The sequence below is a fragment of the Prosopis cineraria genome, unplaced genomic scaffold (assembly GCF_029017545.1).
Source record: "Prosopis cineraria cultivar Desert tree isolate PC_DT_omini unplaced genomic scaffold, ASM2901754v1 PC3, whole genome shotgun sequence".
In the NCBI taxonomy this organism is placed as follows: Eukaryota; Viridiplantae; Streptophyta; class Magnoliopsida; order Fabales; family Fabaceae; genus Prosopis; species Prosopis cineraria.
In genome coordinates, this window is record NW_026555334.1 from 15,539,358 (window position 1) to 15,552,284 (window position 12,927).

The 12,927-nt window shown below is 32.6% G+C and overlaps 1 protein-coding gene across 9 annotated transcripts; it reads right to left on the reverse strand.

The window, feature by feature from the left end:
• Nucleotides 1–1,508: 1,508 nt before the first annotated feature.
• LOC129305681 (trihelix transcription factor ENAP2-like) lies at nt 1,509–7,723 on the reverse strand. 9 transcript variants are annotated; one of them, XM_054945651.1, is made up of 4 exons: nt 6,647–7,722; nt 5,982–6,146; nt 4,694–4,811; nt 3,309–3,325 (listed from the first exon to the last, which is right to left on the reverse strand). In XM_054945651.1, exons 1-2 carry the CDS (start codon nt 7,494–7,496, stop codon nt 6,133–6,135), a joined length of 864 nt encoding a protein of 287 aa, XP_054801626.1. In that variant the 5' UTR covers nt 7,497–7,722; the 3' UTR covers nt 3,309–3,325; nt 4,694–4,811; nt 5,982–6,132. The 9 variants fall into 9 exon arrangements, 8 of the variants coding, with proteins under 8 accessions (XP_054801622.1, XP_054801625.1, XP_054801620.1 ...); XM_054945647.1 differs by lacking the exons at nt 3,309–3,325; nt 5,982–6,146 and adding an exon at nt 1,509–1,986 and having other exon boundaries at nt 6,647–7,721; XM_054945646.1 differs by lacking the exon at nt 5,982–6,146 and having other exon boundaries at nt 3,131–3,325; nt 6,647–7,721.
• Between the last annotated feature and the right edge of the window lie 5,204 nt (nt 7,724–12,927).

The window sequence follows — 12,927 nt, forward strand, 5'->3', positions numbered from 1 at the left end:
GTTGAATAGCCTAGCTGTATTCCCTACCCTTGCAAGGTGCTACCCATATTTATGATCAACTTAAAATTTGTATAGCCTTAGAAAATCAGAAAAAAGAGAATTCAACCCACCGAAGCCATTTGTACCTAGAATTAAGAATTATATTTTTTTAAAAAAATATATAATGTGTGACATATATATTTTTAACGAGAATATATATTACCCATCACTATTCATTGCAGATGATTGAACTAAATTAATTATTTATTTTTAAGGATGAAATTAAAATTTGATGATATCAAAGAGAGGGAAGTAAGGACGACACAAAATATATTCGTTGTCCAGGAAAAAATATCTCCATATTTTTAAGTAACAAAATTATTCATCACCCTAAAATTATTTCCCTAGTTCATCGTCTCATGAGGCGTGAATATTTAACATATTAATTAATAATACTGATAATATTATTATAACCCATTGTCTCTACCTTATTTAAGAAGACGGAAAAATTGCTAAAAGGAACCCATTCATGAAATTAATGGCTAAAAGATCGGGAAAAAAAAAAAAAAAAAGACAGGCACTAAAGGGGTGAGAGTGAAATGACCAAATTGTCATTATGTCCTTTCCCTTTCTTCTTCCTTCCTTCACTCTAAACTCTAAAGCCTATCTAGCATCTACCCAAATTTGAGGGATATTAGCAAAATTGCACGACATTTTTTTAGGAAAAAGTGAGAACACCCGAAAAAAATGTCCAATTGCATTATATATTTTCGGATATCAATGTAAATTTTCCGGATCATTTCACCCTTAAACTTTATTGCCCTTATCACATGAATTTTTTATTATTATTTATAAATAATCTCTTGAAAGTAATTTTATTTGAGGTAGAGTCAAAAATTAATTGAAAGTATATCTAATAAAAATTTAAAACTTAATCCATCCTGTTGTAAAAACCTACCTTATTTTGCTAGATCTAATTGTTTATTCTTATAATTATAACAAGTCCTTCTCCACAATCAATTTCATGAATAGGTTTTTTTTTGGAGCAATTTTCTCTAAAAAGTTACTCAAAATACTATCAATTTTATATGTCTCTTTGTTTTTATTTATAAACAAAACTACAAATTTCAAAAGAACATCTATCACTTTTCTTAAAATTATTCCTCATACAACTAATATTTATTTTTACTAGACAAATTTGTTTTATTAATTACAGGAATAATTTAATCTAAATTTTTTAATTTCATACATAACTATACTCAATCACTTTTTTTTTATTATCTTTTATATTAGAGGGAGTAGATGACAATAGAATACAATGTTTTATAATTTTATAATTTTAATATTATAATATCATTATCAGTTTTCTAAAAAGTAATTGGGAGTCATCCATATCAAAACATCGTGAGAATAGAATAGAACATACAACATAAAAAGCCAAACTATTTACAAGTTGCACACCACATGATTCAATCCTCAAACTTACTTTTAGCAACACGCAATCCTCTCTCGGCAACATTTTACCATGATAAACCGTAAACGTATTTCAAATTTATTAACTAGTTAAATTAGAAGATAACACTACACGTTAGTAGGAAAAAAGACGAAGACGAAAAGAAAAGGTAACACTGATCACTACACATACTTCCCCTTCAACTTTTGGAAGAAATATCATTCCCCTATTAATTATCTCAAGCTTACTGGAAGAGTGGAAACTGGAAAGCTTGTTAGAAACAGTGGTGACCTACATTAGACATTGTATATCAGAGCTCTACTTGGAACGAGTTACAGTTAAGGGACGCGTACGTACAGACAAAAATGCAGCTAAAAGAATCTGAAGTTATGACAAAGTTTAGCTGGTATTCCCTGATGATGGCATCCCTATCAGCAGCTTAAGAGATACATTACCAGAGCCAGAGGATTATACTTTAAGAAGCAGAATCCCAAAAAGCCTTCCAAATCAGAAACCACCGTCAAACCTTGGGGCACTTGGCTAGCAATACATATCTGCAGCAACGAACATATTTAATCAATTATTATTAGTTCACAAGGAAAATTTAATTACAGGAATTCAAGAATTCATCAAAAATCTTAAATCACTGCATGCCCCAATTTTAATTTAAACCTTTTATTTCTGAAGTAGTAACTGCTTAAACCGTTTATTGCCGCAATGTTCACATTATGCTATCATGTTCGAGTCAAGAGAAACATTTAGACAGCAGTCAAGCTTCCAACTTTCAAAACATTTTTTTGATATAATGTTCCAAAACTTTCACAAAGAATAGAATTTTGCCCCACCGTTAACTTAGCCTAACCTTTGACTGTCAAATGACACCACGGGTCATTTTCTCCCAATCCCTCAACTGTTCCTCTTCTCCCTCTGCAAGTCACGCTCTATGCTGGTGGAAGGTCTTGCTAGTGATGCCGATCATCTTCCTGCATGCGTTGCTGGTCTGAAGGAAGGAGATGCCATCAAAGCTTATGTTTCATCTTCCACAACTCCCATGGCCACCATCGAGTTCAAACCAGCACCGATATTGGCAACCTTTGTGGAAGATAAGTGATTGTTATCAAACCACTTGTCCAAGCAACCTCTGTGGAAGAAATGAGTGCAGGGCAATTCACTCAACTCTTGATTCGCTTTGAACCCACACAGACATACACGCAACACTCCACCTTACCCAATCCACTGACACGAATCAGTTTCACTTTTTGATGTTCCTCTGCAAACCTCCTTGTACTGTGTTATCAACACCCTCCTTCTCCAACTCTCTCTCTCTCTCTCTCTCTCTCTCTCTCTCTCTCTCGTTCTTCATCAATTCTTCATTAGTTCATCCATGTTTTGAGAATATGATGACGAGAACCGTGACGAGGACGTCATGCACACCAACAGCTTCTAGAGCAAATCTCATCATGTTCTTCAAAAGAACCACTGAGAGCTTCGTGTTCACCACAAGAACAACAAGAACCCCTTCGGATATATTAGGAATGTTTGAGAGACCCATGCTTGTTCTTCGTGTGTCTCTATTTCCAAGTGGCGTGTGACTCTGTAATTGAGCATAGGTAAAAAAACCACCATCGAGTTCAAAGTGGCCGCTTTGGAGGAGAAGATGTTTATGCGATAAAACTTTGACCTCTTGCAGCATTGTGCAGGTCCATTGATGATGTTCAAGGTCAAAAGCTTCATATCGAGAGAAGGGAATCTAATGAATCTAGTTTTCCTTCTCTTATTTCTGCCATTTGTTCCTCTAGGGCTGACAAGATGCAAATAGGTGGAGCTTCTGCTTTGCTATCTTTAATTGCAACTAGGCAGTAAGCGGTGAGTGTGAGGCAGCTTATAGTGCGACTTGCATAAAGAGAAGGAAGAAGATGGAGAAGAGGAACAGTTAAGGCAGAGGGAGAAAATGACATGTGTGGTCAAAGTAGAATTAAACGGTCAAAAGTTAGTCTAAATTACCATTTTTAAAAGTTTCAAGGTGACATTGCTTAAAGAAAAAAAAAATTAGAATATCAGGCATCCCACATGAAAAAGTTGAGGCATTTTTACCTTTTAACTCATTTTAAAATCAACTAGGACAGAAGACAAGTAGCAGCATTTAAAGTGATAAATCTAGAAAGAAGACCGCTCTGAGTATCAGGATAATAAGATAAAAAAGCATTTGCCACCAAAAATGTATAATGCCTAATGCAAGCATACTTGTCCAGAGCAATTATTCTAAAACAACGAGGAGCAGGTTAATCAAATAAAGATACTTCCCGTGTCCCAAAGATATTTAAATTCGCGAATGGAATTAAAGTGCCAATTGGGAGAATCTTTGCCTGGTTCTACTAAATAAATGGTATTTCATTTTACAAAATGAAAACTCTTCTTTGATGCGTGTTAATATTCTATAGCAAGTCATATGAAAATAATAAACTTTGACCGATGTAAATTGAGGTCACCGTTTTGTTCCGCTAATGATATGCAGCAAGGCATTCATTCCTATACAGGTGTGTCACACACTACTTTTTCTGTTGGAGACCTACTTTTGGAGAAAAAATTAACATATTTTATCTATATTTTGAATATGTAAAATATTATCATCACACTGGAGAGATTCTGTGCATGTCAAAACCTTTGCTTGTCTTAATAGTACCGTACTATTCTTGTTTAGGGTTCAAACCCTCTTAATACAACTAAACTATTGCACTTTCCTAAATTTAGCCTGTAAATAAGACTTGAAAAGGCTACACCATATACATCTTCGGGGGACAGTTATAATACTGTCCATCAGATTTGCAGAATCCGTGCAAGAATTGTATTCAACAGAACCACGAATTTCCAATTTCTAGGGACGTCTTCCATAATAAAAATTTATCAAGAAGGCATGATAAAAATACACTCTTTTGGTGACATTATCCATTATCCAATACAGTTGAATAAACTGAATTCAACCTGAGTCAGGATCTAAATGAGAGAAAGCCCTTCCCACGTGATATTTTTCACCCACAAAACTTGAACCTGAGACTTTGTTTAAGAAGAATACAACTTAATTTTAATGCCATTACCAACTGCTTGACATCAAATAGAGGCAAGAACAAACAAGGACATGAGCACCAAAAAAATTTGATACAATAGGAAATATACCATCATTCAGGCCTAAGTAGAATAATTCAAACATATTAACATCACAAAGCAAATGCAAATTTACTGTACTAGACTCCTAGTAAATACCTGAAAAAATTAACGGCATCTACTGAACATACTGCCAGCACACACCAAGGAGCCACTGTTCAAATTCAGATGGAATTCCTTTCCTCCTAGCTCGTAAATATGCTTTCTTGCAGGATATCTCCAAAAAGACAGAGAACAACCACAATTTCTTAACAAATATTATACAAAGTTTCAAGCTTCATACATCAGAAATGCCTAATCTGTCCTGACTGCCCAATTGCCAGACTTGTTAGTTCAATTACATGTTTTAAAGATTCTGGCCAAAAAACAAATTACATGTTTTAAAAAGAAACAAAAAAAGAAAAATCATTTTGCATCTTGAAATAATTTATACATTTTAGCAACATCATTTTATTCATCCAAACGTCAACCCAACTTAGTGTCAGTGACTCATGGTTTAAAAAAAAAAAAATAGAGTTAGTGTGTCATGTAATTGTAATTGTGACTTAGCAAGTTATTAGGAACTAGCCGTTAGGTTAGTTATAAGAGGGATAGCCATATTAGAAGCCTATAAATACTTGTGATCTCAATATAAATCCTATGCTAAGTCATCAATACAATTTGCATATTATTCAATGAATCCTCTTGTGTCTCTATTTCTCTCTCTCTCAATCTCCCTGAATCTTTTTATTCTTCTCTCTTCTCTGTTCTTCTCTCCAATCTCTCACATTCTTCTCTATTTTCTCTTTCATACAGAATTACAATTCTGTATCATAGTGATAACTTGAAAACCAACCACTTTCTGAATCAACAAGCCTTTGATGCAATACTACATCTTTGTCTTCACTTTAATCACTCAGGGACCAAGGGGTATCCAAAACAAAGGCAACTGGAGTCAAATATGGGAGTTTGAAGCACATAGTAGTAAGAAAACAGCCTTCAATCCTATTCCTTGGTGCCGCTAGCAAAGCTATACACTGTTTTAGACGTATGAAGCTGCTATATATATATATATATATTGCAAGCTGCAAGAAATATGTAATAACTCTCAGGACAGAAAGAAAGTACGTATTACTCTACGAAGCACAGTCAAGTCTAAGATGAAGCATTGTTCACATCCATGTCCACATTAGTGAAAATGGCAATGCTTCTTAGGTCTTAGTCTTTTATGTCTTATTTTGTATTTGGTTGTGTGCATAGTTAGGCTTTTATTCTTATCATATGACTGCATGTTACTTTATAATGTTGATATTTCTCATGACTTAATTTGCATTGAAGTTTGGCTTTCCTTTTATAAATTTTAGTTACATATATTAGTTTTCTAACTTATTTGCATTGGTTGCCTCACTTCTTCTATGATATGGCCATTGGTTACCCAGCCCTTTTGCACTAGAGTTATGAGGTTCTGGCACCTGCGGTCTCAGCCTGGATAATGGCAACATTCACTAGCAATTACTCCCAAAACAGGAAGATGAAGGGGTGCATCAGAAAACAAACTGCTAAGCTTTTCCCCCTGAGAAAAAAAAAATGCAATAACTTGCTTGAAAACTTCACTGTCAATGACTTTATAACACAAGTAATGCCATTCTTGCTGTCGCCAAATGCAAACAAACGCCACACCACTATAGATATGAAAATACAAGCAAAAGCTTGAACAAGGAAACTCTTTTTTTAATATATATATATATATATATATACATATATTCAATTCATGGACAGATTAAATAAATTATGAAGAACTTTCTATAACAATGTAAGAAAGCCCACGAGTACGACTAGCTTATTTAATTGTAAAAAGAAATAACAATCACATAAAACGACTGTTTTTTCTGTACACTAAATCTACTCCAAAAACCTACTCCCACCAAACAACAATCAACCGCCCCTTGCAAACCGAAAGCCAGTAACCACGATTTAAGCTTACTAAATGGTAACATCCAAAATAGATCACTAAAGTTTATGCTACGCCATCAACCCAATACTTGAGAAGAAAATGAGAAAGTTCTAACTCACCATTAGACCCAGATCGCTTCCCGCGTTTGACCCTCCCCAGCTGAACCTGCGTTTCCATAAACATCTGCATCCTTTGTACTTCCAGATCTTTAGTAAACTGCATCCTCTGTTTCTCCAAATCCACCATCTGCCTCAATTTTTCTCTCTCCATTCTCTCATAAACTTCCCCAAACCTCTCTATTGCTTTTGCCAACATCCTCACCCCTCCCTTCTCCCTCTCTCCTTCCTCAACCTCGCTTACCCTCTCTTCATCTTCATCATCCCCCTCCTCCTCCTCTTCCTCCTCATCATCATCAGCCTCTGCTGCAGCTGCCGCAGCTGCCATAGCTGAATAATTCCTCCTGAAGTATCCATCCTCTAATAGTGCTGCCGCCGACCGCTTCTGCGGTAGTGCTAAGGCCGTCGCGGGCACCGCAGATGCGGGGGACGGGGTTTTACGAGACGGCAAAGGAAGAGCCACCGAAGGCAACGAGGACGCCCTTTTCGCACTCAAAGCGGGCCCAATCAAAATGTCTAAGCGATCGAAGAAGGGCCAGGCGGAAGGAGACCCGTTTGGGGAGGAAACCCTATTCTTCTCAGACTTATACTTCTTCTTAATAGTATCAATGCGGTTCTTGCACTGAACATCTGTCCGATGCGTCTTCTTGGTATGACCATGGAGAACGTTGACAGCGTCAGCGACATCCTGCCAGTCCTTCTGACGGAGGTTGCCGCGGTTGAGCTGTAAATAACGGCGACCCCAAGCGTCAACGAGGGTGGAGGTAGCTTCCTCGGTCCAGCAATCTTCGCGGACGGCCATCGGGCGCGAATGGTTCGCAGGAGGCGAGAGAGAGTCGCGCAAATCCCCCATCGGAGAAGGAACGGCGAGTAGCCGGAGAAGAGGAAGAGGAAGAACAGGTGAAAAGGGTCAAAGCGGGAACGAAGAGAGAGAAAGAGGAAGACGAAGAGTGGCGGCCGCATGATAGAAGGGGGAAGGAAGAGTAGGGTAATGCGGTACGGTAGAGGCGTTGAGTCGCCGGGTTCCCGGGGAAGGGCGCGTGACGTTGAGAGGAAAACGAATTCGCTTGCTTTGAAGAACAAAGGCAGTTTCAAAAATAGTTTTTCATATACTATAAATTTAAAAATCAGTTTAATGTGGATCATGTTTCAAATTTTTTAATTTTATATTTTATTAAAAAAATTGATGTGATAAGCCCACCATTTTTATTTTGTGTGAATAATTATTCTTTTCTCCTTTCTTTTATTTTACTGCTCGATATCTTTTAAAATTTGAAAACATTATCACTTCTTATTCAAATTAATGCGAATTCCTGTTGTACGTGATTGTTATTTATACAAATTGTTATATAAATTTTATATTTAAAATATCACATTTTAAATTTGACATTTAAAATTTATATGTTTAAATTTTTTATTAAGGTAATTTAAAAAGTTTCAAATGAAATAGAAAGATAAGTTGACATTTAAAACAAAAATAAAAAATTACAAATGATGTGTTAACTTCTATTTTTCAATTGATGAAAAATAAGGAATAGGGATAAGAAAATATGGAGACATCAATAATACAAATATGAGAAATTTTGATTAATGAGTTTGTTCGAGTGTGTTTGGGACAATGATGATTTATATTGGATCAAATCTATTTTTTTGATACACAAAAATTTAATTTTCAAATCCAAATTTATCTATTTTTTATTATATTTTTTTTGTAATTTTAAATTTCTTTCATATCATAGTCCATTGAAATTTTAATCATTTCAAACATTAAACAAAGTAAGAAGTGATAATACCTTTAAATTTTTTAAGATACCGAGCAATAAAATAAAAAATAAGAAAAAATGAATAATTATTCACAAAAAAGGAAAAAAAAAGTTGTCAGCTTGTCACATCAACTTTTTTTTTAAATAAAGTATAGAACTTGCTAAATTCCATACTCTTAGGTAAAAAAAGTTTAAAACTCGATTTGTATCAAATCAATTTTTAAATTTATAGTATATGGAAAAATATTTTTGAAAGTATAATATATGGAAAAATAATTTTTTCTATAGTATTGCAGTCAAATTGTTAAGAACAAAGTATACTATCACTATAAATATGAGCATGGTGATATTATATCCTGACAAAAATATAAATATTTAAAAAAAATCAAAGTATATGTTACTTTCTCTATCTCAAATTATAAGATAATGTTGAAAGAATTTATATCCTAAAATGTAAAACAATTTAAAAATAAAATAAGGTTTTATTAATGTTGCTTTTTCAATATTACTTGAGAGGATTGAAATAATATTGTAGCGTAATAATTAAGTACGTAAGAATATTTTTGAAAGTTTCTAGTTTTGTTTTGGAAAAATAAATTTGTAAAGTATTATTATTATATTTTATTAGCATGCCTATCTTATTTCAAATTGTTTTATAATTTGATACATAAAAAGTATGTAATAAGTTGCATTTATTTTTGGGAGAATTTTAGTTAAGGGCCACAGAAGAAACTTAATTATTGGTGGATTCTAAAAAATTTTAAAGCTTTAGTTTAGTTTGGGGAAAAAAAGTCAAAATAATTTCAAAACATGCTTAAATTGGATAGTTCAACAAAAGTGCATTCCAAAAAGTTTGACATTTAAGTTCAATAGACTTGTGAGCCTAAGATAAATTCTAATATAATACATTTTTATCATTTTCAAAATATTTGACAACTCTCGTTAGTTTTTATAATTAAATATAAGAGAATGACAAAATAAATAAATCTATAAAACTAAGTCTTCTCTTAATATTTATATGCTTTGATATTTTGTCACTTTGTCAATGCATATGATCTGCACAAGTAACAAACATTTTTTTTTAATTTTGTTATCATCAAAACACATGATTCAACTTTAATTTTCAGGGAAAACAAAATAACTTATAAGTAGAAAGTTAAATAGAGTTTTTTTTCACTTACAAGTATCTTTCTATTAGAGGTTCAAGATATTATTGAGCACTAAATGTAAACAATTCTCTTAACAAGGATTAGAATATTGTTCATCATGTCGTGATGGACTAACCCTTTTAACTAGTCCCTAACTAACCCTAGCTTTCACATTTATAGAAAATGTAAGAGGAACTGAGGGAAAGAGTTTAGGAATCTTGCCTTTGGTATTCGATGGCTAAAAAATGCTCCCAAACCTTCCAATTTGCAAGCTCCAGCAGAGAAAATCCTAGCTCTTCATTGTACTCTTTATTTCTTTCTCCTTTTTGAATTCCAACGTAGTCTTGTGACTATAAAATTTTGACCATGTATTGCAACGCTTGCAACACACATCACAACGCATGGCACAAAGAGGCCTATCCTTTGTAAGTTGCCACACATGTTGTGGCAGAGGAGGTACACATTGTGACATGTGGCATAGATTCATGCTCCTATGATTTTCTCCCCTTTTAAGGTCTGGATAAGTCGATTTTGCTTTGAACCCAAACCTATAGCTAAAATCATAACCCAAAACATTTGTTACACCTTCTCGCCACACACCACATTAATTTACTAAATTTTCCTTATTTAGCTTAGTTCATCAAGGGTTAATTCTGTCTCAAATATTACAAAGAAGGTGCTTAGTCTATTATACCAAGCTCTAAGAGCTTGCTTAGGACCATATTAAAAATTGTGCTTTAGGGTCAATCATTGTACAATAAATATTGTTATTTAATGAATTTCTCTTTTGTTATCAGATTTATTGCATGTTCACTATAATAACTGTATTTTTAGACAAACTATAATGATTATCCTAAATGTCCCTGGTCGATCATATCTGAGGGATCGTAGATGAAACAAGACTGGTATAACTTTGATTAATTATAGAGATATAAATTAAAGTCATAGGTATTTGAAAGAGTATAAGGTGTTAGATCGACCCATTATGAGAAAGCTGTATGGTACAAGTCATAAATTTATCTCATATGCAACCATATTACTAAGCCCTTTGACTTGAGATTATTATGAATTCCTACATGATGACCATTGAATTTTGACCTAGTTAAAAGTCACCTTTGATCGAGTGATCATAAAGGCTATGATTGAGTTTAGTGATATTCATGTAGAAGAATATGATTGGTCAAGATGAAATTTATCTTTCACATTAAGTAAGATATATTATTGAGTCTCTCGATAAGTAAAACTGAGAAAATATATGGCCATACAATGGAAAGGATTTTTCATTGTTATAATCAGTCCACTCAGAGATTAAGAAAGTAATGGTTAGGTAAAGGAGAATGACAATTTCATGTTTCAATCTTGACTGAAATATCATGTGATAAGAGAGATGTAATAGGGTTATATGATAGATTGCATTGGATCATCAATCCCTATATAAATTGAATAGTTGCAATGTCTTGCTAAATGCCACTTGTGACTTGTAGGCTAATTGGGTAATTAGCTTACTACCAACTTCATGTGGGCTTACAAGATCATATACAAGAACTGCCTAACTCGAGTTATAATGTCCAAGTTTATTGAATCTAAAATATGTCTAGATTCAATGAATGTAATATAGGGTGAATGAATTATATATATATATATATATTTGAATATTTATTTGATAAATATATATATATTTTTTATAAAATATAAAATTCAAAATATAATTTTACACACACACACACACACATATTCGTGTATATATATAATATGTATATTATATTATATTATATTGAGTTAGTTTTAAATTTAATTTTATATGATAGATTAAATTTAATAACTAACATAATATAAGAGAATATCATATCAGATTTATAGTTTGAATTTATAAGATAAATTCAAATTAAATATGATATTATAAATTTTATTTATGAGATAAATTTAATCTAAATTATAGTTGGCTCTTCAAGAGCAAGGCAAAAACCTTAATATATATATATATATATATATAATAAATATAAGGGGACATGCATAAAGGAATAGAAAAATAGAGAAAGTCCTTTGACGGCAAAAACCTCTGAGAGCCATAAAAAATTCCTAGTAAACAAAAGGATGTCTAAATTAACGAACGGATGCACATTAGATACAAAGAGCGCTAGCATGTTATTCGTGTTGGGAAGCTGTTCGTGTAGATACTAGCAGAGGGGCAAATCTATGTTATCATTTCTTGAAATCCAATTACTTGTAGACAACACGTGAGGAACTCAAAATTAAAAGGTAATTATTCCATCCACCTTGATTTAAACGACTTCGTTTGATCTACATAAGGATGGGGATTTAAATTTTTTTATCATTCGCTGCACTTCCTTATCCAACATACCATACAAAGCTTTCTTTAGTTTGAATACATGACATAGATAGATCCTTAAGGCCTGGAGGTTATTCCACATATACCTCCTTAGTGATTAGTCTATATGAAAAAGCACTTTTAACATCTATCTAAAATAACTTAAAGTCTTTAACATATGCAAAACCAAGAAAGGCCTAATAGCCTTAAGCCTTGCAATTGGAGCAAATGTTTCATCATTATTAGTGTGAACACTGTATTTTGTTTGAGTATATTTTACAAAAATAATAATAAATTCAACCAAAAAAATATATAAAAAATACAAAAATGAAATTTAATTTTTTAGGATTATATTTTCAAAATAAAAAAAAATCCTTAATTAATAGGTTTAATTTTATTTTAACTTACATAATCTTTTATTGGTTAGGATCTTATTTATTTTAATTCATTAAAAAATAACCAAAAAATATAAAAATACAAAAAAAAATTTAATCCTTTTTAGGATTATATTTTCAAAATAATAATAATAATTTAAAAAAATTAAAAAAATTTACTTAAATATTTGAAAAATCTCTTCGAAATTATCCTACCCATTCAAGATATTAGAAACTGACTTTTGAGAGTCAACTCTTTTTGAATTTCTTCCTTTAAATTTTGTTATTTTCCAAAAAAAAAGATATGCTTGCTTAATTCAAAATCAATTTTTTTTCTAATTTTTGAAATTAATAAACATGATTAAAAAGAAAAAAAGAATTATAGTTTTTTTAAAAAATAAAATAACAATATAAATGGAAGGGTTAAACGCTGGGTTTAACCCATTCGTTTCAAAACTCATTCGCTCGGTCAGACGCGAATGAAGAAACTAGAGCCACAGACACAGAAAGAAAGCAGAGGGAGTAGATGAAAAAGACAGAAGAGAGAAAGAAAACTAGAGCACGCGCATGAGGAGAAGGCATAGGGAAAGACTCAGCCACACAAAAAAGAAAAGAGGAAGATAGCAAAAGCTTCAATTGATTCAAAGGAACCTAGAAACGAAGAGCACAC

Coding starts and splice junctions, on each gene's coding strand:
- LOC129305681 (XM_054945645.1), bottom strand. CDS start 7,496: ATGGGGGATTTGCGCGACTCTCTCTCGCCTCCTGCGAACCATTCGCGC. Junction 3,273..6,646: donor GAAGCGATCTGGGTCTAATG/GTGAGTTAGAAC, acceptor TTGCAATTAAAG/ATAGCAAAGCAGAAGCTCCA.